General features: G+C 37.9%; 1 protein-coding gene across 5 annotated transcripts in view; it reads right to left on the bottom strand.

Moving 5' to 3' along the window:
- Nucleotides 1–22,785, bottom strand: part of Pias2 (protein inhibitor of activated STAT 2) — an 85,401-nt gene that overhangs the window by 18,625 nt on the left and 43,991 nt on the right. For all 5 annotated transcript variants that reach the window (XM_029471728.2, XM_021150174.2, XM_085833399.1 and 2 more), the window contains exons 4-11: nucleotides 17,393–17,443; nucleotides 17,197–17,287; nucleotides 10,245–10,379; nucleotides 8,160–8,265; nucleotides 7,074–7,147; nucleotides 3,893–4,053; nucleotides 3,095–3,228; nucleotides 1,274–1,445 (exon numbers count right to left, since the gene is read on the bottom strand). In XM_029471728.2, the coding sequence (XP_029327588.1) occupies nucleotides 1,274–1,445; nucleotides 3,095–3,228; nucleotides 3,893–4,053; nucleotides 7,074–7,147; nucleotides 8,160–8,265; nucleotides 10,245–10,379; nucleotides 17,197–17,287; nucleotides 17,393–17,443 (924 nt within the window). The remainder of the gene's footprint in view (nucleotides 1–1,273; nucleotides 1,446–3,094; nucleotides 3,229–3,892; nucleotides 4,054–7,073; nucleotides 7,148–8,159; nucleotides 8,266–10,244; nucleotides 10,380–17,196; nucleotides 17,288–17,392; nucleotides 17,444–22,785) is intronic.

Below are 22,785 nucleotides of genomic sequence, written 5' to 3'. Positions count from 1 at the left end.
ACTCATTCTGCGATATATAAATCACACTTGGAATATAGGTACTTTATTTTAGTTTTTGTTGTTGCTGTTGTCGTTGTTTTTGGCAGAAGTCTAAGGCTGGTCTTAGACACATGGTGATATACTTGTGTCAGCCTCTGAAGTACTGATATCACAGGTATTAGCTACCATATCTGGGTTAGAAGAGTAAGTGCCTTCATCGTTCAGAAAGCAGTTCAAAAGTGTTAAGTCTAAACGATATCTATTAAAACTTATTTCAAAGTACCTATAAAGAATTATAAAAAGGAATCTGAAGTATACTCAGAATATAATTCACTTATATACAATGTCCACAACAGGTAAATTCAGAAATGTAATACAAAAGCTATGTTGACTACACCTAGGAGATGCAGGACAATAAAAACAAATGATTATGTGCATTTTTTCTCGTTGAATATATGCTAGAACTGACTTGCAATGGTGAACAAACATCTTTGTGATATATACTTAAAATGGGTAATTTGTGTTAGTAAAAAAAGAATGCCTAAGAAATACTAACTACACTGAAGACAGAGAAGAGACTAGCACATACAGGTTTAAGAATGTAATCATGGACTGTCACAACAATTCGTGGGTGTCAAGATCTCTCTTATGAGAAGGATCTGTCCAATATGTTTTGTCATAAAGGTCCTAAGCTTCCCTGTATTAGTCATAGAAAGTACACGGTAATTAAGATGCACCCATCTCCTTGCCCATTTGCTTGTAAAGTGGAAAGGAGAGAAGGTGGATTTTCACTAAGGAACTGTCGGGTTCCTGACATGGTGGCCAAGCTCTGCTATAATCTGATGAACACCTAGCAGTGATCCTATGAAGCAGGCATTATCTTACCTCATTTTAACACAACACAAAGGGGGTCAAAAACTCAAGGATTATAACCAAAATCACCTAACAAGTATACAGAAGTGCCAGGAATGGATTTGCCCTCAGAAGCCTCCAGTAGCTACATTCCCTTCTACCAACTTCCTTACAATGGCCTGAGATGCCAAGTCCCTTGTGAACAGGCTCAAGAATGGAACACAAGGTAAAAATACTTAAAACTCCCACTTCCCAGGCATGTCGAATTTTTTCAGCAAATTTAATCTCCTGTAAATAATGTGCTTTCTTGAAGTATTTCAACTGTACCAAAGCAGATGAAAATTGCTTTCTATACTTACTTCTCACACAGATATTTCAAAACCATCCCAAGAACAATTCATTTCAAGTGCAATGAACAGTAGTGAACTATAAATCGACAAACCCTTTGGTTGGACTGCTTTGTGTTTCTGACATAAAGATGCATTTCCTTTTGGCGGGAGGGTCTTCCTCTTCATCAGAAGAACTCTCTATTGTTAGATCAATAACATCTATCTTCTTCTTGCTTGCATCACTGGCTACAGTCACTGAACAAGGTTTACTAAAGACAGTTGAACCTGGATGTAAATAAACAGGGGGACAAAAAAAAGAAATATCAAAGATATAACAAAAACTAGCTATAGAAGTCTTAAATATGTGCATATATACATGAAAATACACAGCTAGGGAAACCATATTCTCTAGCAGGGACTAACTCAACATAAGTGAGGACTGCCAGGGCTATCCCTTCACAGCATGCTCTCTCCAGCACTATCAGTGGGCTACTATAGAACCTGGGGCTACTCATGTTGTCTTTCTAGGTTAGCAATCCGTGTACAGACAGAACATGAGGGTTAGACAATCGGCCTTATCCCATGGGACAAGAGTATAGAATGTGACCAGCACTGCATTGTCATCATACACATGTGGTAGTGTTAAGTCAGAGACCTCTGTTCTCAAGAGTATGTAGTTTCAGTAGCTGCATATTTCTGTATGTGGCACCACTGAGTTAGAATCAGACATTTCAACTGCAGTGGTCATATAAAAGTCTCAAGCTGGTAAACAAAGCTACCATGGCATGGATCATCTAGTCATTACTCATTCAGTCTATACAAGCAATCACATTTATGCTATTTCATTAGGGAAAACCCATCAGACATTAATCAATAAAACCATACCTGGTTTTACACTAATGTGGAGAACCCAGGCAATGTGACCCCAAGAGTTGGAGCAATCACAGGACAACAAGTAACAGAGTACTTGCTCAGTTCAACAGAAGGAAGGCAAAGGAAATGAGTCCAGAGGCTGCATGTGTACATGGACTTCAACTTATCAAACTCCTTTAGCAGGGCCCTTCCTTCAGTGCAGATAGCTAAAGGAACTAAGTAAGTGCACACACTGGGTAACTAAAGCTATAGAATCCTCCCTACACCAACAAATGCAAGAATCTGTTCAGTAACAGCTAATTCATGACCAGTCTCCACACTGATTACTAAATGATATAGATGGCCGCTCCAACCACAATGGGTTCTATAAAGATCTACAAAACAATTACTACTCCTTCTGTCTCTCACGTGTGCTTCTGTGCAATGGTGGCATGCATGTGAAGGACGGGTTAATAGCAAGCACCTTCCTACTTAAAGGTCTCACTGCACCCATTTCCTTACTTAAGTCTAGTCTAGTGGTTCTCAACCTTCTTACTGCTGGGACACTTTCCTACAATTCCTCATGTTATGGTGACCCGCCCCCCCAAACATAAAATTACTTTTGTTGCTACTTCATAACTGTAATTCTACGATGATTTGCAATATACATATCTGTGTTTTCCAATGGTCTTAAGTCAACCACTGTGAAAAGGTCACTCCACCCTCAAGGGGGTCAAGCACCCACGGGTAGATAACAGGATGCCCTGTGGATTCCTGTCTCAGCCTCCAGAGCACCGGGATTACACAAAGGCCACCCATGGCCCCAGCCGTAACTCAGGGCTGAACTCCAGGCTTCATGCTATCTATACCCATCCTCAAAGCCTTCTAACTTATTTGTTTTGTACATGAAACACCATTTAAAAGCTTGAAGAATGGTATATAGATTAGCACATTCCTTAAGAAAATGAGGAAAGATGAATGGCCTAAAGTTAGCAAACTAAACTCTGAATATAGTCCTAGTGGTTAGAGTTTATACTTCATAATGTATACTGCTTTGACCGCTCCTAACATTCAGTACATACTTTCTACTTTTGTACAGGGCTGGCTGGTTACTTTCATAGCTTCTTTTTTAGGTCTCATGGGACACCAAGAACCATCTTCCTGGAATTTGATCTCATCCACATCAGAACAGTCATTGAGAATTTCCATAAAAAGCCTGTAAAGTACATAAATGTCATAAAAGTCAATGATGAAATAAGAAAATAGTATACACTGAAGGCAAAGTAACAGTCTGACCTAAAAAGACCACTGGAACTCCACTTATTTAACATTCCATGACAATTATAATTCCTCTCTATGGGAGGGAGGTAAAGAGATGCATGGGAGGGTAGAGGATGAGCACAAAGGACAGGAATAGAAATCAGGGCCTACCACTGCACACACACACAGACTTTGGCACACATATATACACATAATTAAAAATAAAATCTTTAACAAAAAGGAAGACCTAACTTATTAAATCAATTCATATAATTTTCCCAATTCTAATATAAACAATGTAAGAAATCACATTTAGAACTGAACTCCAGAGCCAAAATAACCTACACACAAACTACAGCTTCAAACTTAGCACCTATGTAATATGACTGCATTTACATTGTACACATAACTACTTAATACTTTGTAGGGTCTCACTATATACTACACACACACACACACACACACACACACACATCTGACTAGTCTTAAACTGACATCTACTTGACTCTGTCTCCTGAATGATAGAATTAAAAATGTCCCCCACCCCACATCAGCAGTGGCCTGCTGGTTTTCCTCCACTTATTCTATTTCTCTAACTGTTTGCCCAGAGTTACACATACCCATCTAGTATCAGACTCTCATACGCAGCCTTTTTGTCACAAACAGGACAGATCCAGGTGGGCTTTTTCTCATTCATCTGAAGATAAAGGGCAGCATCAAAGCACTGCAGATGTGTACAAGTCACTGCACGGCACGGGATTGTCAGCCTCATTTTTCCTAACTACAGAACAGAGAATACAACAGCAAATGAATTCAAATAGGACAAGAGAGCCTGCAGGAGAAAAGAGGTGCTCATTAGAGTCTTAACAAGTCAAACAAGATGTTCAAAATAAAAGGCTCCAGCCTGCCAGGCGGTGGTGGCACACACCTTTAATCCTAAGCACTTGGGAGGCAGAGGCAGGTTTCTGAGTTCAAGGCCAGCCTGGTTTACAGAGTGAGTTCCAGGACAGCCAGGGCTACACAGAGAAACTCTGTCTCGGAAAAAACAAACAAACAAAAACAAAAAACAAAAACAAAAAAAAACAAAAAAACAAAAACAAAACAAAACACACACACACACACACACAAAAACAACTCCAGCCTAAATTTGCTCTCGTGAAGCTGTTTATCTTTTTATTTATGGGTGGTTTCAAATTTTTTGAAAGATCATTTTACTTCAATAATGTCTAAGTTCAAAGGCAGAGAAACACACACACACACACATACACACACACAATTAATGATGCTTTGAAAACAAAGCTGCATAAAGATAACTAAATAAAGGCCAGGCAATGGTGATGCACTCTTTTAATCCCAGCCCTTGGGAGGCAAAGACAGGAGGATCTCTATGAATTCAGGGCCAGCCTGACCTACAGAGTGAGTTCTAGACCTGGAATTCCAAGGCTACACAGAGAAGCCCTGTCTGGAAAAACTCCAATAAAATAAAATAACTCAACAGCAACAGGTCAGTTGCTAAATGCTAATGCTCAGTGCATTGATATTTTAGCCCAATCTGGCAGCAACTGTTGGAAACAAAATTGGAATAATTATCAGAATAAAAGCTTTATTCCTGTTCTACTAGTGACCCTTTGATTTGAGCTATCCAACCTCAGTCAGTTTCTTCATTTGCAAAATAAAAATGAAACCTCCCTCAGGGTTTGTTGAAACATTTACACATAGTGGAAACTCAAAAGTTATTTTCTTTCCCAATCCCCCCACCTGATAATTACTTTCTCTCAATTAAATTAAAAAAAAAAGCACATTTCACATTGGTAGCAATCATCAAATGTCATCCAAAGCTACACTAGAAATGCATTATTCACAGCTTTTTTCATAAAAGTTCTCATCTTTAAAAGACTTTCTTCCACAAACTTATTTAAAGAAACTTTCACACGGGAAAAATATGGTGGATGATGTCCCACTACAGTGTAAATGAGAACAGCAGCAGCAGCACCAGAATGGATTTAAGGGGAGAGTCTTTAGCAGGAGCAAAGACGACCGTTTTGTTCTCAGAAAGGAAGCAGTTTTCAAGATGATACAGTTCTAAAGTTTTAAGTATCTAACAACTTAGGTTTGACTATATTAACACAAATCTAATTCATGAAATTATGACAAATAATGTCTTATATTGAGAATTTAGATGAAATGTGCTGCTGTTTCTAAATGTTTCTGTTTATGTTCCTGAAATAGAAACAGGAATAGAAAGACAGGAGTAGATTTCAACAACCATCAAAGTAGGTACCACAGTCATATCTTTTTATGAATATATGTTCAAAGAAGACATAATCTCTCTCTAGTCATAGTCTATTTCATAGAAACCGTAAGTAAAGGTGAAAAAGATACTCACGTGAACACACCTTTACTTCCCTAAACCTAATCTCATTGATCTTTTCTCTAATAGTGATTCAAACTTTTAGAGGAGGGGGAGGTGGGAGGTGCTGATAAAGCGGCTTTCCACACATGTCATGGATTCCTGACATAAAGTCACTACAGGTTTTAGTCATGCAGTGACTATATACTTGCTTTACATAAAATTAACTTAATTGAATTAAAATGTTTTGCTTTGCTTCTGGTGAGGGTTGGGGAGGAGTCAGTTTTCTTTAAGGAACTCACTACCTGGGAGTTTGACCCTGCTCCAATAGTATATGTACAGCACAAATTGGACTTGATAGTTTTGGTGGGGGACTCAAGGGTGGGAGGGTGGATCTGGGAGGAATAAGAAGTGAGTGGGATTGGAGGACACTGTATGAATGTTAGGAAAATATCTTTTGTTTCTGCTTATATTACTTAATATATATTAATGGTTATATTTTATTACCTAGCTATAACTAACATAAATTGACTCTTTAAATAGGCCAATTCATTTATTTGTAAATATTTTTGTGCTTCTCTTGTATGCAGTCATCCTCCTAGGTATGTGGAATAAATTATTGAATAAATAAAACAATAAATCCCTAAAAAAAAGGGGGGGTGGGGAGAAACGTTAATTATTCCTGACATTCCTCACCCCTATCATTAGGTACAATCGGCTACTTTTTCACGGGCTGTGTCCTCTAACTGAATTGTCTACTTTCTCTCAGTTAGCTTGGTGCCAACAACACATTATATAGCAGGGTCTCAGGTCTGCTAATGACTTCTCACCCATATGTCTATGTAAGAATATAGAAAATAAACATTTTGTGTAGTTTAAAAGTACATTGCAAAGACAGCCCATACATCATAACTCATTAGGCCAAAACCATCAATTAGCATTTATTAGACTCCAGTAATGTTACTGCTATTTATAGTATTACATGCACTCTGAAAAAAGCTCTTAATTATTAAACTGCATTATTTCACAACATCAATGACGATAGTTTTCTGAGCCTAAGGTTTTCTACTCTTATATAACAATTTTGTACATTCATTCTTCAGAACCATTTAAAGAATACCAAAAAAACAAGCCAGGTGCAGTGGTGCTGGCCTTTAACACCAGCACTTGGAAGGCAGATACAGGCATCTCTGTGAGCTCGATGGCAAGCTGGTCCACAAAGCATGTTCCAGGACAGCCACAGCTGTTACACAGGGAAACCATGTCTTGAAAAAACAAAAATCAAAAAACAAATAAAAGAATACAAAAAACCCTTAACACTTAATATCTACATGGACAAAAAGTTTAGAATTCTCCCAGTACTCTTCCATTCACCCCACCCTCACTCTTCTACCACACTTAGTCACTTACGAAAAGCCAAGCTGGCCTGAACAATTTGTCACTTTACTTACAGGGCACATCAAGGACACTCGAAGACTAGTTGTAGCAATTTCACTATCAGGGTCTGCAGTAAGTTTTTCTTTAACTTTAAAAAGAACAAAATGGTAATGATAAAGTTTAAAGTTAATAGTAATGTTAGAGCAGAATTACAGAAAACATTTTAAAAGTTCCTCCTCTGAATAGGTTAAAAAAAAAAACAACCACAAAATGTTAAATATTAATGTAGTAAACCACATTCCTATTATTAAAGAATTATCAACAAACAAATTCTGTATCACATAATTAATTGAATTTTTAAGATTTCTTTTTAAAAATAAGGCCACTGAAAAAGAACAGTTAAAAACAAGAAATTAAGCCAGGCAGTGGTGGCGCACACCTTTAATCCCAGCACTTGGGAGGCAGAGGCAGGAGGATTTCTGAGTTCGGGGTCAGCCTGGTCTACAGAGTGAGTTCCAGGACAGCCAGGGCTACACTGGGAAACCCTGTCTCAAAAAAAAAAAAAACAACAAAACAAAACAAAAACAAAAAAGAAAACCCAAGAACAACAACAAAAAACCCACAAACCAAGAAACTATGTTAGAATTGCACACAACAGTTGGGAGAGGATGTGGGATGGAGCACGGGACTGAGCTTTAACTCATCCCTTCAGACTCTCATTACACTTTTATTGGGCTGACCTGATTGTTTCCCACACTATTAGATTTGTAAATAAAAAAACATACATCCTTTACTCCCTCTGACAACTGAAAACAATGTGGCAAAGTGTCTCCAATTTCTTCCACTAGGTAACAAACAAAAGTTATGTGCCCCAGCTATTTATATTTATAGAATTATTAATTATATAACAGTAATGCATATCAATAAAATTAATATTAATATGTTATGTTATAAATATGTTATCAATTATAATTATATAAATATATGTACATGTGCATATATAAAAGATGTATATATATATATGTGTGTGTGTGTGTGTAGTATACATATGCGTGTGTATGTATGTGTGTGTGTGATTAAAATTATCATATATTGCTATGTATGTAAAGATTTCCCTCCACCAAGTGTCTCACATGTATAGTCTTACAAACATTACTTACTTAGTGCTCTGGAATGATCAGGATTTCTAATACCTTTCATTTTTAATCTCTGTAATAACATGGCTGATGTAAGCTGTCGTACAAGATACACAGACATGGAGTAATTCTACAAAGAAAGAAAAGCCGTTTTACAGACAACATAGTGTTTTGGTTTGGTTTTTACTTATAGAAACTCCAGGCTCTAAAAGTGACAGTCAAACAACTTCCAAAGGAGTGATGGCAAACGGACAGGGACATCAACTAAGCATTTAAGGAAGAAAATGGTTTTCTCATTGTGAAATCATTTTCAATTATCTGTTATTTTAAAACACCCATTTGTATAGTAACTAGTGTGGACAAGTACTTTTGTGATTGTGTTCTCTAATTTAGCCAAGTGAGTAGCTTGGGCGTCATCATGCGAACATCCCTTGGTTTTAGTTACTTATATAACAACGCTTGCTTTCATAGTTTCATGTGAAAATGGTTCACACTGCACAAATCAAGTTCAAATGACACTGCTCTAAAATGAACACTTCAAATTTAGAGTGCCAAAGTTCTAATTCTTTCTGACGAGACTACCTGTTATGTGGCCTGCAGCAAATCACACCAACAAAGCCTATACCGACTTTGTTTCTCTAAAATAAGTCTAATAAATTAATTCCATTTCTTGAGTGGAAGGACAACTAAAACACAAGAAACAAATGACAAAAATAAAAGCCAAGGCCAGAAAGTGTCTATATACAATTCCAAACTTAGGCATTACACAAAGGTACTGCTGACTACACACAGAGGCACCGGTGCAGAAACACTCTACTCTACCTTTTCACTGCATATATTCACTCAATTTCACAGCAAAGAATGTGTTTAATAATTGCCAAACCAAATGCTTCTATAAATTCTTTTAAGTATCCAAATTTCAACAAAATTGCCTAAATTTTAGGTTTGTTGATCACCTTATTACAAAAAAATATGTATTTTTATTATGCAACACAACTAAGATGACTGCAATGACTGTAACCCATTTATTTAAAAATGTAAGTTTTCCAGATCTATAATTATCCTTGTGGTTAAAATAAAACACATCTTAAAAATCCTACTATAAAGATATACCTCAATTTCAAACAGGATTGTGTTTTACTTCCATGAAATAGGACTATGGCAGTTGATATTAAGAAATATTTCAATTATTTATTGGATTAAAAAATGAATTTAATATAAACTTTCTGCTTTACTCAGTATCATAATTGTTCTATTTTACTTTGAAAATGAGCATCAGTAGAAGTCATGTAAATCAACCTGAAGTTTTAAGGAAGCAATTCTGACTGAGCAGCTTATGACCTGGATCTTATCTGAACCATGAGTTGTTTATTTTAAGGCTTCTATTTGTTTTGGTTTTTGAGACAGGCCTTGGTTGGTGTGGAACTTGCTCTTTGTAAATCAGGCTGGAGACCTATCTGGCTCTGCCTCCTGAGTGATGGGAACAAGGGCATGCACCACCACCTGGCTAAGAACAGGTTATTAAGAGACTATCTTTAATTACACTATGAGTACAGGTAACCATTTCCCACAAATACCAATAAAGTGGTTTTTGATCCTCTTCATCAATACTTGAGATTTTCACTTTATAAAAATACTACGTAAACACTAAAGTTAAAGTTAAACCACTATTTGAAGAAATGTAAACACACATTTTTTCATTGTAAAATAAAAACAAAATTCATGAAAGATTAAGCTCCCATTACCATCACCAAACAGAAAACAACTGCTTTTTAGAGGTTACAGTTAGGAACCTGAAGGACAGAAAAGAAAGAGTTCTGCAGTCTCTATGTTAAATACCCGTCACAGACTCTAAAGGCTTAAGAATTGGCCCTAGGTGGTGGCACTGTTTTGTTGAGATACAGAGCAAGCAGCTGCTAACCAGCATGCTCTCTCCAGGGCTACAGATCGCCTTGAACTAGGAATTGAAATCAACTGTTCTTCATTAAAGTTGCTTCTGTCAGGTATTTTCTCACAGCTTCACTGCTCAAAGCTACCGACCTAAGAGAAGAAATCAACTCCCAATGAAGACACTTTCATACTACCCAGGAAAAAAAAAAAAAATCTTACCTTTCCAATTTCAGATGCCCAAGAAATAGAAATCTGATTTGGCACAGCTGAAGACAACCTAACTAAAGACGTAATGTTCAGGGGGCGTCCAGGGCGCTTCTGTTCAATCCCATTTTTAGGTGGTGGCGCATAGCCCTATGATCATAAAGATAAGTTTAAAGGCTCTACAGTATTTAAACATTTTTAAATCCATTATGTAAACAGGATCTTGCCTAATTTTTGTTATACTGTTATTTCCATTTTATCTTAGATACAAATACACCAGCAAAAAAAATCTATTTATCCCTCCATTTAAATTAATTAATATTGACATTATATTAGCATTGAATCTTTTTATAGAAAACCAATCTCTAAAGATAAACTGACGGCTCAATAAAACTCATCTTAAGGAGGCCCCATTCAAAACACATACACATGACTGAGTGGGAAGGAGTAGTGAGCAGTCTGTGGGAACTAAAGAGGGATTCATTAATGAACTTTCAAGGGCTCAAAATCTTTTGAGTAGTTAAAAATGTGTTCTACTGCCTCATTGGAAAGAGTAGCTATGATCACTAAAACCAGGCTAAGGACTGGAAAGGTGGCCCCCAGTTAAGAGTGCCTGCTGCTCTCTCCCTGTGAATCTGGGGTGAATCCTTGAAAACTAGACTAGGCAGCTGACAACCACCTGAAACAGTTTTAAAGCATTAGGCTGCCTTTTCTAGACTCTGCTGGCACCCACAGACAAATGCATGCATGTACACATACCCAAATAAAAATGAAACAAAATATTAAAAATAAAACCAAACAAAGCCACAAGCTTTTAAGAGGCAGATAGATCTCTGAGATCTAGATTGGCCAGGACTACATAGTAAACCCGTTTCAAAACAAAACCAAACATAAAAACAGAAACCAAAAACAAAACAAAAGCTGGGCGTGGTGGCGCACGCCTTTGATCCCAGCACTCGGGAGGCAGAGGCAGGTGGATTTCTGAGTTCGAGGCCAGCCTGGTCTACAAAGTGAGTTCCAGGACAGCCAGGGCTATCAGAGAAACCCTGTCTCAAAAAACAAAAAACAAAAACAAAAAAAAACAAAACCAAACCTCAGGTTAATAAGTTTTTTAAAAAGACATTATTTCAGTAGGTATTAAATTGGCTTGACTTTGCTTTAAACTAGTCACTTTTTATTTATACTGTATACAATTCTCAATTACCAAAAGGATGTGATCTTCAAAAGTAAAATAGTATACCTTTTAGAAAATAAAACTTTCTTAGCTGAAATAATGCCTACATATTAAATACACAGTATGTTTCACTATGTATAGCAACTGATAGACGATTTAGAACTTTCCCTAAAACACTATTGTATCATTACTCATTTTTACATACTAAGGAAATATAAGTACAATAAAGTGACTACCATATTCTTGCCCTCCAACCCCCAGTCTCTCTATTAATAGGCTAGGTCCTAGAACTCATTATGTAAACCAGGCTGGCTTCAAATTCAAAGATCCACCCTCTGCCACATGTTAGGATTTAAATATGTGTACCACCACAGACAGCCTAGAATCTTCTTCCTAACAGAAGAATCTTCTGAAGAACTTTTCATTCCATCATTAGCACTTACTTTTTTATCCTTGAATATGGAAAAGCTTTACACCACATCTTAAAACTATACCTCATTCCACTAACACACCTCAGATTTCCTTGAGGTCAAAGACAATCTTAATTGCTTGTGTTAATGATAATTCAGTCTAGGTTCTTCCAATAATTATAGGTGAAAGGTTTTCAAACAGCCAAGATCCATGTTTCCTTTTCAAAGGGTCCTTAAAATTATCTGTTAGCTCAAAAGCTGAGGGTACAGAGCTACCCAGTCAGGCCAGTAGGAATAGTATCAAAATTATACACACAGAGGCCAAACATCACAGCTAAAGTCTGATCATCAGCAAATGGCAAGACCCATATAGATTTCAGCAATGTTGAACTATATACCTTACAAATTGTAAAATTCAGCACTGGTACAAAAGCAGGGTTACAGAATACACCCAAGTCAACTAGCACTGGAGAACATCCTTTCCGTCATTCTCTTAATGGGAGAATGTATTCAAATGATAATTTGTTATTTAAGACTATTAACAAAATTCCAAATATCAAAACCTCCAGCATAGAGAATTTGCACTATAACATGTACTGGAGGGGTATGTATTTACAGGTTTAAGGGAGGCATGCCCATTTAAACTGGTCCATCTGAAGCACAGAGGAAAAGGGAAACTCAAAAACAGAACCTCTTACTTTAGGAGATGGGGAGATGGCTCAGTGAGGACATGAGGACCTGAACTCAACTTCCCAGCATCCACATAAAAAGCTGGGTTACAGAAGCCTGTAGTTCCAGTACCAGGAGGCAGAGACAGGTGAATCCCAAGAGGTGGATGGCCATCCAGTTGACCCAAGCAAAACAGCTTTCTTAAAATTATCTGTTAATAAATATTAACAGATTTTAATATTTATTAAATTAAATTTAATAATTAAATTAAATGCCTGTCCTCAAGCATTGGGAGGCAGTGATAACATTTATCAAGCAACGTACACAGGAATATTAGTGTCCGCATTTAAGCAATTATAAATGCAAACTTTTGTTTTTCTCTGTTTTGAACCCTAAATACTTTGGCTTTATCTATTAGTGGGTTAACCAAATAAAAACAGTAGCTTGGGGCTAGAGATTTGGCTCAGCGGTTAAGAGCACTGACTGTTCTTCCAAAGGTCCTGAGTTTAAATCCCAAAAGAGATCTGATTCTCTCTTCTGGAGTGTCTGAAGACAGCTATAGTATACTTACATATAATAAATACATCTTAAAAAAAAAAACAAACAAACAGTGGGTTGGGATCCGCCCCAAAACACACACACACACACACACACACACACACAAAAAACAAGCAAACAAACAACCCCCCGCCCCATGCCCTAGCTGAATGTCAACTGTAGTTGGGACTTGAGTGACAATGCATTGAGACAAGAAGAGACAAGAACAGAAAAAGCAATAAATGCACTAGGGGTGTTAAAGACATTTGCTTTTCTGGCATTTGCTGAGCATGAGCAAGGCTATGGGTTCTATCACCAGCATGCCCCCCCCCCCCTCTACTGTGTATCAGCTTCAGCTTTTATTTCCTTAATCTTTTTTCTTTTAAAATGTGTATGTGTGTACATGTGTGTGTGCGTGGATACAAGCAGAAGTAAGAGGAGGCTGTTGAAATCTGGGACTGGAGTTCCAAGCCCTTGTGAGTGAATGCTGAACTCTAAACACAGATCTTCTGCAAGAGCATCAAGTCCCCTTACCACAGAGTCATTGCTCTAGCCCTTAGGTTTGACGTCTTAGAAACAAACATTTCATAGGAAATGCTGTGTCCTTTCTATGGTACCACATCTAGAAGCAAATGAAGGCTATGTACCCCATTTTCATAGACTGAACAATCCAAGGACTTCTTCACTCTGCACTTTCCACAGTAAGATTCCCCACGAAGGGGAAAATCTCTCCCTTAAGTTGCTTTTATCACAGTGTTTTATAATAGCAATAGGAAAAGAAGATCTTTGTTGAGTTCCAAGTTCAGCAAAAGATTGTCTTTTTTTAAAAAAAGAGAACAGAGAAAGATAACCCAACGTCAATCTTTTGGCATGCACACGTGCACCCATACCCCCCCACACACACACACAAATTAAAAAATTAAATTAAAACATGCTGTTAGCTAAATGGATAAAGCACTTGCTGTAAAAGCATGAAGACCAGAGTTCTGGACCCCGGAACATAGGAAAAAGCCAGGCTGGCACGGCAGCCTCTGATAATTCTAACACTCAAGAAGCAGAGACAAGACTCCCAGAGCAAGCTGGGTAGCTAGACTAGCAGGAACATGTGCCATTCACTTCAGGCCTCTACATGCATACACATAATACACATGCCAAAATGTGAACAGAAAATACTATATACATGCACATGACACATATTCTTTAAAAAAGAAAAAAAAAAAAAAGGAAAGGAAAGGAAAATCATCTTGAAGTGGGTAAAATAAAGCTGGCTTTGAACACTTACTTTATATATGGGAGCTCAAGGGCAATTAATACTGTTTCCTATTTCATTTACTTTGTATATCCAAAATAGTAGCCATCTGTAATGGGTCCACAATGAGTGGGTTTTTTAAGAGTCACATATGAAAGGACTTATGCTAGGTCAAAAACAAGTTATAGTCAGATTTACCACAGGAGATTCCATAATCATATGAAGTTTATACCTGTTTTCAGAAACTGAGATAATGGACAAGAATAAGTTAAAATGCTCTGTGGCCTCCTAGTACTTTAAAGAAAAAACACATTTAGAATAAGGTCCCATTAGCTATAGAGCTCAATTCAACCCCTAAGGATCCACGGCATCTTTTTTTAGGCTGCAACATACTTCTGATTGTCATGAACCTCAAAATCCTGCCGGATGCAAATGAAGACAGCGTATTTCATTATCCCAGTGACTGTAATTGGAGACCAACAGGCACTTTGAGAAGTTTTTCCTTAGTGGCATATGAGCTTATGCCATCTGTTCCGTAAGATCTCCCGGGTATGGTGGCACACATCTATAATACTCCAGCTCAGGAGATAGGCAAGAGGATTATAACTAGGACAGCCAGGTCCACATAACAAGTGCTAGGGAAGTTAGGCCTCAAAAATAATAAGAAAAAAGTTTTCATAAGCTTGAAGTAAAAAGCTACTTTGTGGATGGAGCTGATGCAAATGGCAAGCCCCTTCTTGCTTTCCATCTTGGAAAATGCCTCTGCCTTCCTCCCAGCACTCACATTCTTCTTCATAACCAACCCTGCTGGGGGGGGGGGGGGGGGGAGTGCCAGACACCTAAGACAAAGGATGCTTTATACAGAACTCACATCTTCACAAACAGCCAAACGTAAGTACTGAAGGGTTCTTGGTGCTTTAGGGCAGAAACAAACTGTCTAACAACGTCACAGAGGAAGGACTCAAGTACCTCATCTTCTTTGTCTCAAAATATCTGGAAGAGTAACAAACTGAAATCTGTCACAGTCAAGTAACAGACCTCACCTATTAAAATACTAAGTCAAAGCAAGGTACTGACTGAGTTATTTAGTTTTGTGGAACTCACAGATACACTATACAGCCATCACAGTTACTATAACAATGTCAAAGAGTTTAGGGTACAAGCAAACTCCATCAATGGCAAAATCATATTTCATTGGACAGGTTGGAACTGAGTCTGTAAACACACAAAAAGCCTCCACAGTTCTATCTTTTGTCAAGGACAAGTAAAAGAGGTAAAGAGAAATGGGAATCAAATGAATCTTAGCACACATTAGGCAGGAAAGAAAAAAGCACATAACGTACGCACAGACTGATGGAATGATTTGTGGTTGTGATAGGTTTCTTTTTCAGACATCAAACACCTACACCCCTAGCACCCTTCAATTCAAAGTAGAAAAACCACCTCCCCTGGTTCAGATGTTTGTGCAATACACTCAAGAAAAGACAGCTCTTCTGCTCTTATTGCTGAAAGTCAGAAATCCGAAAGACACAGTGTCTTACCTGTTTTCTGAGACAATGCAGTCCAAACTGGCCTTGATCCTTAGATCCTTCTGCCTTAGCCTTTCACAACCTGGTACTCCAGGTGTGTTCCACTACACCCAGCTCACATGGCTTTTGGACATGTACACATCATGTAACATAAGCAACCCTCCCTGACCATATGGACCCAGACCCTCTCATCTCCCTTTCTGGTTTCAAAGGACTATCTCAGACTTCAATATTTCAAACATCTACTTCTAGAAGTCAGAAAAACAGCAGTGTTTACACTCATTAAGCAGGCCAGAAAAAGAATTCATTAAGGTAAAGGAGCTTGCCATTAAAAATTAATTACCAAAAGTTTAATCCCTAGAGCCCATATAAAGGTGGAGTGTTATTTTGAGTCACCTGACTCCGACATGTTTAGCATGGCACTCCTATGCATACACCACACACTCATTTTTTTTAAAAAAAACATTTTTAAAAATTTATGGGGCAAGTAATTTTTCGGGTTTCTCAGTCCCATAGCCCATGAACAAGACAAATGATATACCTAACAACAAAGGAAGGTCAGGTTCCTAGGCTACAGGGGAGCCTGAGCCATGAACACTCACAAGCACTTGGTTCTCAGAGCACCGAGATCACTGGGTTGCACTGTGTGACTTGTTCAGCTGTTCAAATGCACTGCTCACATAATCATTCTAAGTCAAGTCTCAAGCTTAGCAGGAATACAAACAGCTTCCCTCTCTAATAGCTGCTTTATAGTGGGAATCATGGAACACTTCAATTACAACAAATATACAACCCTCTGTTTTGTAATACTTACTAAATAGGCCTCTCTTCCACTTCTAAATTAAAGTACTGCTGGCATCTACCCAACCATACTAATTTAGTGAAGTATTCCAGACCTCCGTGGGAACAACTGAAGTGCTCTTTTAAGACCTAATAGTTTGGGGATTCTAGTTATCTCAGGCCAGAAAAGGCTAAATATATTCATACTGTATATATTCTAGGAGTTACTTCACTGTTAAGACAACAAGCTGCCAAACAAATATTTGCTCCTAGGCCCCTAAGTATATGAATTATCAGGCCAAAGTTAGGATCCTCTTTCTGTTTTCCTTGATAGAACCTACAGACCAAACACAGCTAATTCAGAAACTGACCACAGCATGTTCTGTGCACTCAAGCTCAGCTGTTAGATATGATCCAAGAGTCAATCAAAACTTTGAATTCTACAGTAAAATGTTTCAGGTTTATTCTATCTTCCCCAAATCAACCATGTATTTCTGAAAGAAGTTTATATGCACCTTTGACTAGATAATTCATCGGTCCTAAGTTGTTACTGTTTCTACCCCTTGTTAGTGTTTATACTAAACTTACACAAAAGTCTGGTAAATACATAGCAACTTACAGGCAAAGGGAAGAGTTTCCCATTGACTTTTATACACAAACTATTGGGATAGTTATCTTCTTGAGGGCAACTGGTCTCTGCCAAGCAAAGTCTGTATTCAAAAAGAAAAAAAAAAAAAAAAGTTAAGAGTACCAAAACATGCTTATATGTTTTAAAACTCAAATGTATATAGCAATTAGGGAACTATCAAACTCACCGCAGCTGGACTTGGACTGTGTAGTCTCTCCTGCCACCAGGCAAAAAGTCCCTGTTGGCAAGGTGGAGAAACAAGTTAAGAATGTACAATAAAATTTCACAGAACAGGAGCCTCAGCTCATGACTCAATGAGTACTGCTTCCAATCCGAAGCACCCTTGTAAAAGCTAGGTGCTGTTTAACAGTGAGCAACTACACCCCACCCCCAAGACCCAACTCTTGGGCCCTGCAGGGGACAGGATTTATGGAGACGGGGTAATGCCTGAGTTTTGCTGCCCAGACAGACTAACTAGTAGAACAACTTCCAGGCTCACAGACCCTGTCTCAATGAACAAGGTAGAGACTACAGAGAAAGGTAGCCAACACTGTCCTCAAGTCACCTCTTAAGCATGCCATTGGCGAGGTCACAGGTGATCATGTATACACATACAAGCACAATTTTTTTTAAATGTTAAATGACACTAACCAAACCAAAACATAACAAAATCAAAACAAACAACAACAACAGCAAACAATGAAAGAATGAACCTCCACTCACTAAACTCCACTCAGTCACTCTTCATGTCAGTTTTGAGGTAGTTTTTCAGTTCACAGGAACTTCAGTGAGACACTATTTGCTTTTATATATAACAAATGTAGTTAACATGAAGAGGCATATTCTAGGTTCCTAAGGAGTTTAATGAATTAATTCCCATGCTTAGTTGTTCTTCACCTTGACTGAACATTCTGATCACTTATAGATGTTTTTGTTTAATATAAAGTTTCCTCATCAGGTAATTCTCTGGTTTGAGTATAATGTCAACAGTTTTTAGAGCTGTACAGGTGACTGTGGTAAAATAGAACTAATACCTACAATTTCAACATGGTAATAAGGGCAATTTCATAACCATCTATTCAACTATAGACACAGAAACTGTTATGATTTCTAGATTTTTTTAGTCTCAAAAATGGAGTCTACACCTAAGAAGTGTTATTTTTTTAGGAAGTGATTAAACATGCAGCATGTCAGTCCTTGTCCTAGATATATACAATTAGAATCTGCATTTTAACAACCCCTCCAGCAGCTGGACAGAGAGACGGTCAGAGGTTAAGAGCATGCAGTGCTCTTCTGGAGGATAAGAGTTCATTTCCCAGCACCCATCTGAAGATCCAACTCTAGAGGAGTCAAACTGCACACGCACGACAAACACAACAAAACAAGACCCCAAACTCAAGTCAAATGGATGCACAACATCACAACACAAGAAGCATCTTTCTTGCTAGATGTCTTAGGGCTACTGTCGCTATGACCAAACACCACAGCCAAAAGCAACTTAGGGAGTAAAGCGTTTATTTGGTTTACATATCCACTGAGGGAAGTCAAGGCAGAAATTGAAACTGAGCAGGAACCTGGAGGCAGGAGCTGATGCAGAGACCAGGGAAAAGTGTCACTAGTTAAGAAAAGTCTACATGTTTGTCTACAGCCTGGTCTTATAAAGGTATTTTCTCCATTGAGGTTCTCTCCCCTCAGATGGTTTTTGGTTTTTGGTTTGTTTGGTTTTGTTTAGTCATTTTGACACAAGTTAGAGTCTAAGTGTTGGATGATACCAGAGATTATGTTACACAGTAGTCCTAACATGAGAAACCTGAAGAAGCAAGTTAGCCTTCACCTTGCTCACTGCTTCACATTCTGTAGTTCCCTGGAAGGCACAGGGACTCTCGAATCCCAAATTCTATGACCTTGTGCAAATTACTCAACCTTTCTGTATTCAGTTCCTTTATGTGTTAAAGACAGAATACAAGCATACATACATACATCTACTTCATTAAGTTATTGTGATGATTAAACAGATAATTCAAATGCCTGGGTTTAATATCCAGGAGCCTACATCCTTTTGAACCATTTCTTCCAAATATTCCAATACCCCATATACTGCTGACCCTTTCTAAGCAATGCTTTGATTAAGTCATTCAAATATTCCACTTATCCAAATCAAACAATTCAGTTTGGCTCCTGAAGCTTCAAAGATACATGAAACATAGTATTTTCCATAAAAACTCATGCTAGTAGTAGATACAAACAAAATAAAATGTGACAATTCTTACACACAAAAAAAGGCCCAGAAATTTAATTTGTCTTAAAAGCTCAAGTCACTTTCCACAAGCAAATTAGAATACACGTTTGTACAACAGTAATTCTGTTTAGAGTTTCCCTGACTGAAGGGATTCTCAACTGGATAACATATCAGAACTTTGTTAGGTTGTGGAACAAATTTTGAAAGAGGTGCCAAGAGGTGAGCCCAGAAAGACAAAGTGCACAGCTGCTAGAGAGCAGGACAAAAGAAGCCCTGCACCAGCAAGAAGGGGATGGGTGTAGTAACAGATGTGAAGAGTAACAAAGGACCAAACACAAAGGCTACAAAACAAGTCCTACTGAACAACAGGTTTTTAAGCACCAAAGAAAAAGGAAGCAGATTTTTAAAAGATTACATGGGGGGAGGGGGAGGAATGGGGGGGAGGGGAGACCTCAGCAGTTGAGAGTATGGACTACAGCTTGGTTCCCAGAAACCATATTAAGTGGCTTTCAACAACTTAGAGCGACTTGAGCACACACAAACACACAAACATACACACAAATAGAAATAAAATTAACATTTACAAGAAAGGATTCCATGGCTAGGTGAGGGGTGGTTAGGAAACTATTAGAAGTGTGCAGACAAACATAGGCCTTCAAAAGAAACTTAAACATAAATATTGTTGGTTGATTACAGTAAAAATCTGGTGAGATCTGGGTTGGAGAGCTGGCTCAGTAGTTAAGAGCACTGGGTCACCTGAGTTCAACTCCCTGCAACTATGTGGTGACTCATAACCATCTGTAATGAGATCTGATTCCCTTTTCTGCATCTGAAGACAGCTACAGTGTACTTATAGACATAAAATATATAAATAAAAGAAAAGAGAAGAAAAGAAAAGAAGAGAGAAGAAAAGAGAATCTGGTAAGATCCAATGACTTCTGAGAATAGATGGATGTAGATAAATAAGAATGATTCCAGGATGGAGGCCAGGTTTCAGAAGTGCTCCTGAATGGTTGGTGAAGCAAAGTCAGAATTAAGGAAAGTAGAACAGGTTTCATATTAACACTAACATTAAGTTACCTCATTCAATGGGGTAGTAACTATTGTCCCAATTTTACATACAGGGTAAGAAAGATTCAAAAAGACTTAGTTACTTGCTCAGGGACAAAAATGAGTTTATTAAAAGTAGTACACTTTCCAATTGGACTGTTTCTAAAAACCAGAAATCTCAGTCAGGTCCTACATTTTGAACTAAGGAGGAAATATCAATGGCAGACAGTAAACAAACATGGCATGCTTAATGAACTGGAGAATAATAATAGTATATGGCAGTAGGGGGCATCTGGTTAGCAGACTCCATGGCCATCAGTGAAATGGAGAAACTCTTTCGGGCCAGTTTATTTTTCAATTTTGTATCTTTGTTACATTGAGTATTGTTGGGGCTACAGCAGAGTCAGTAAATATATGCTAAGTGGATAAATGAATGGAAAAACAAGATAGACAGGAAAGTTGGGAAAAAAACAAGTTCAATTTTAGACATAATCTGTCTCTTTCTCTCCCCTCCCCACTTCTCCCTCTCTCCTCTAAAGGGTCCCTATGTCCTGACTGTTCTAGAGATCACCATGGAGACCAAGCTGGCCTTATACAGAGAGTTCCATGTACTGCTGCTGTGATTAAAGGTGTTTACCACCACTCCTGATTACCATTTCCATTTGTTTGTTTGAAAAGTCATGTTATGAAGCTAGAAAGATGGCTCAATGATTAAGAACACTGGCTGCTCTTCCAGAGGGCCTAGTATGAATATGTCATCTTTCAAATGCAACTCTTGTCCCAGGGGACCAGCGCCCTCCTCTGGTCTTCCCAGGTGCACCTCACAGAACACAGTGACACATAAACTCAGGCAGAACACCACACACATAAAATAAGGCTAAGGAAGGAGACTGAAGCAAGCTCAAGACCAGTTGGGACTATACCGTAAGACCCTAGCTCAAAAAGGCCAAACACAACAACAAAACAACAAAATAAAGTGCCATTAATAGCAACAACAAGAAGTTAAAGGATCTAGGATCTAATCTGAAAGATAACTGAAGTAAGATAGAACAATTTGAACCCTAAAATAAATTCCTATAGCACGGGGTTACACCCCAAAATTTATCTATGAACCTATAATTACACAAATAAATGAAAGGAGAACAGCTAACAATTCTTTACAGAAAACTAACCCAGACAGAACTGAAAGGTGCAAGATTCCAGAGGGTTTGCAAGGGTTTAAGGAGAAAAATATGCCCAGTCTCGTAGTATTTCCCCCAAGATATTCACTTATAATAATGAGGAAAGATCAGGGACATTATAATATAACAGACAGATGATCCAAATGATACGTCAGCATGAACAAAGAACAAAAATATTATGTAGTGCATGATATTCTCTGAAAAGAACATATTAACAAGATTTTGGCAAGACACACATAATCTAATCATGGTAAAACCGTAAGGGCCAACAAAACAGCTCTGTATGTGCTGACAAGCCTAACAATCTGAAAATCATCCCAGGGTCCCATATGGTAGACATGAGCAGCCAACTCCTACAGGTTGTTCTCTGATAGCTACTCTAAAACAAAGTATATGGAGTGATGAATTTCATGAAGAAATGAAGAAGAAAACAGTCACTAAGTGAAAGAAAACTAAGATAGTTTCACAGTTAAATATAATTAGGGACTGGATCCAGAAACGAAGTCCACTATGCTAATGTTACTTTCTTGATTGTGATAATTATACAACTTATGATAGAGGCTAATATTACAAGAAGCTGAGTAAAGGGGAATATACATTATGTTTTACAATTTTTCTACAAATCAAAATTGCCTTAAAATGGGGTTTTAAAAAGCACAATAAGGGTCGAAGAGACAGGCAGCTAAGAACCATACTGCTCTGACAAAGACACAAGTTTAGTTTCCAGCACCTGTGTTAGACTGCTTATGAGCTCCTATAACTCCAGATAAAAAGGACACTTCATACTCAAAGGAAAAATCTACCAAGAACAACTCTCAATTCTGAAACATCTATGCTCCAAATGCAAGAGCACCCACATTGATAAAACAAACTTTATTAAAGCTCAAAGTACACATCGCACCCCACACAAGAATAGTGGGAGACTTCAACACCCCACTCTCAGATCCTGGAAACAGAAACTAAACAGAGACACGGTGAAACTAACAAGAGTTATGAAACAAATGGATCTAACAGATATTTATAGAACATTTCATCCTAAAGCAAAAGAATATACCTTCTTCTCAGCACCTCATCGTACCTTCTCCAAAACTGACCACATAATTGGTCACA

The sequence above is a fragment of the Mus caroli genome, unplaced genomic scaffold (genome assembly GCF_978045245.1).
Source record: "Mus caroli unplaced genomic scaffold, Mus_caroli_1 scaffold_19, whole genome shotgun sequence".
In the NCBI taxonomy this organism is placed as follows: Eukaryota; Metazoa; Chordata; class Mammalia; order Rodentia; family Muridae; genus Mus; species Mus caroli.
Note: the sequence above shows the minus strand (reverse complement) of the source record. Positions and strands in the feature narration are given on the sequence as shown.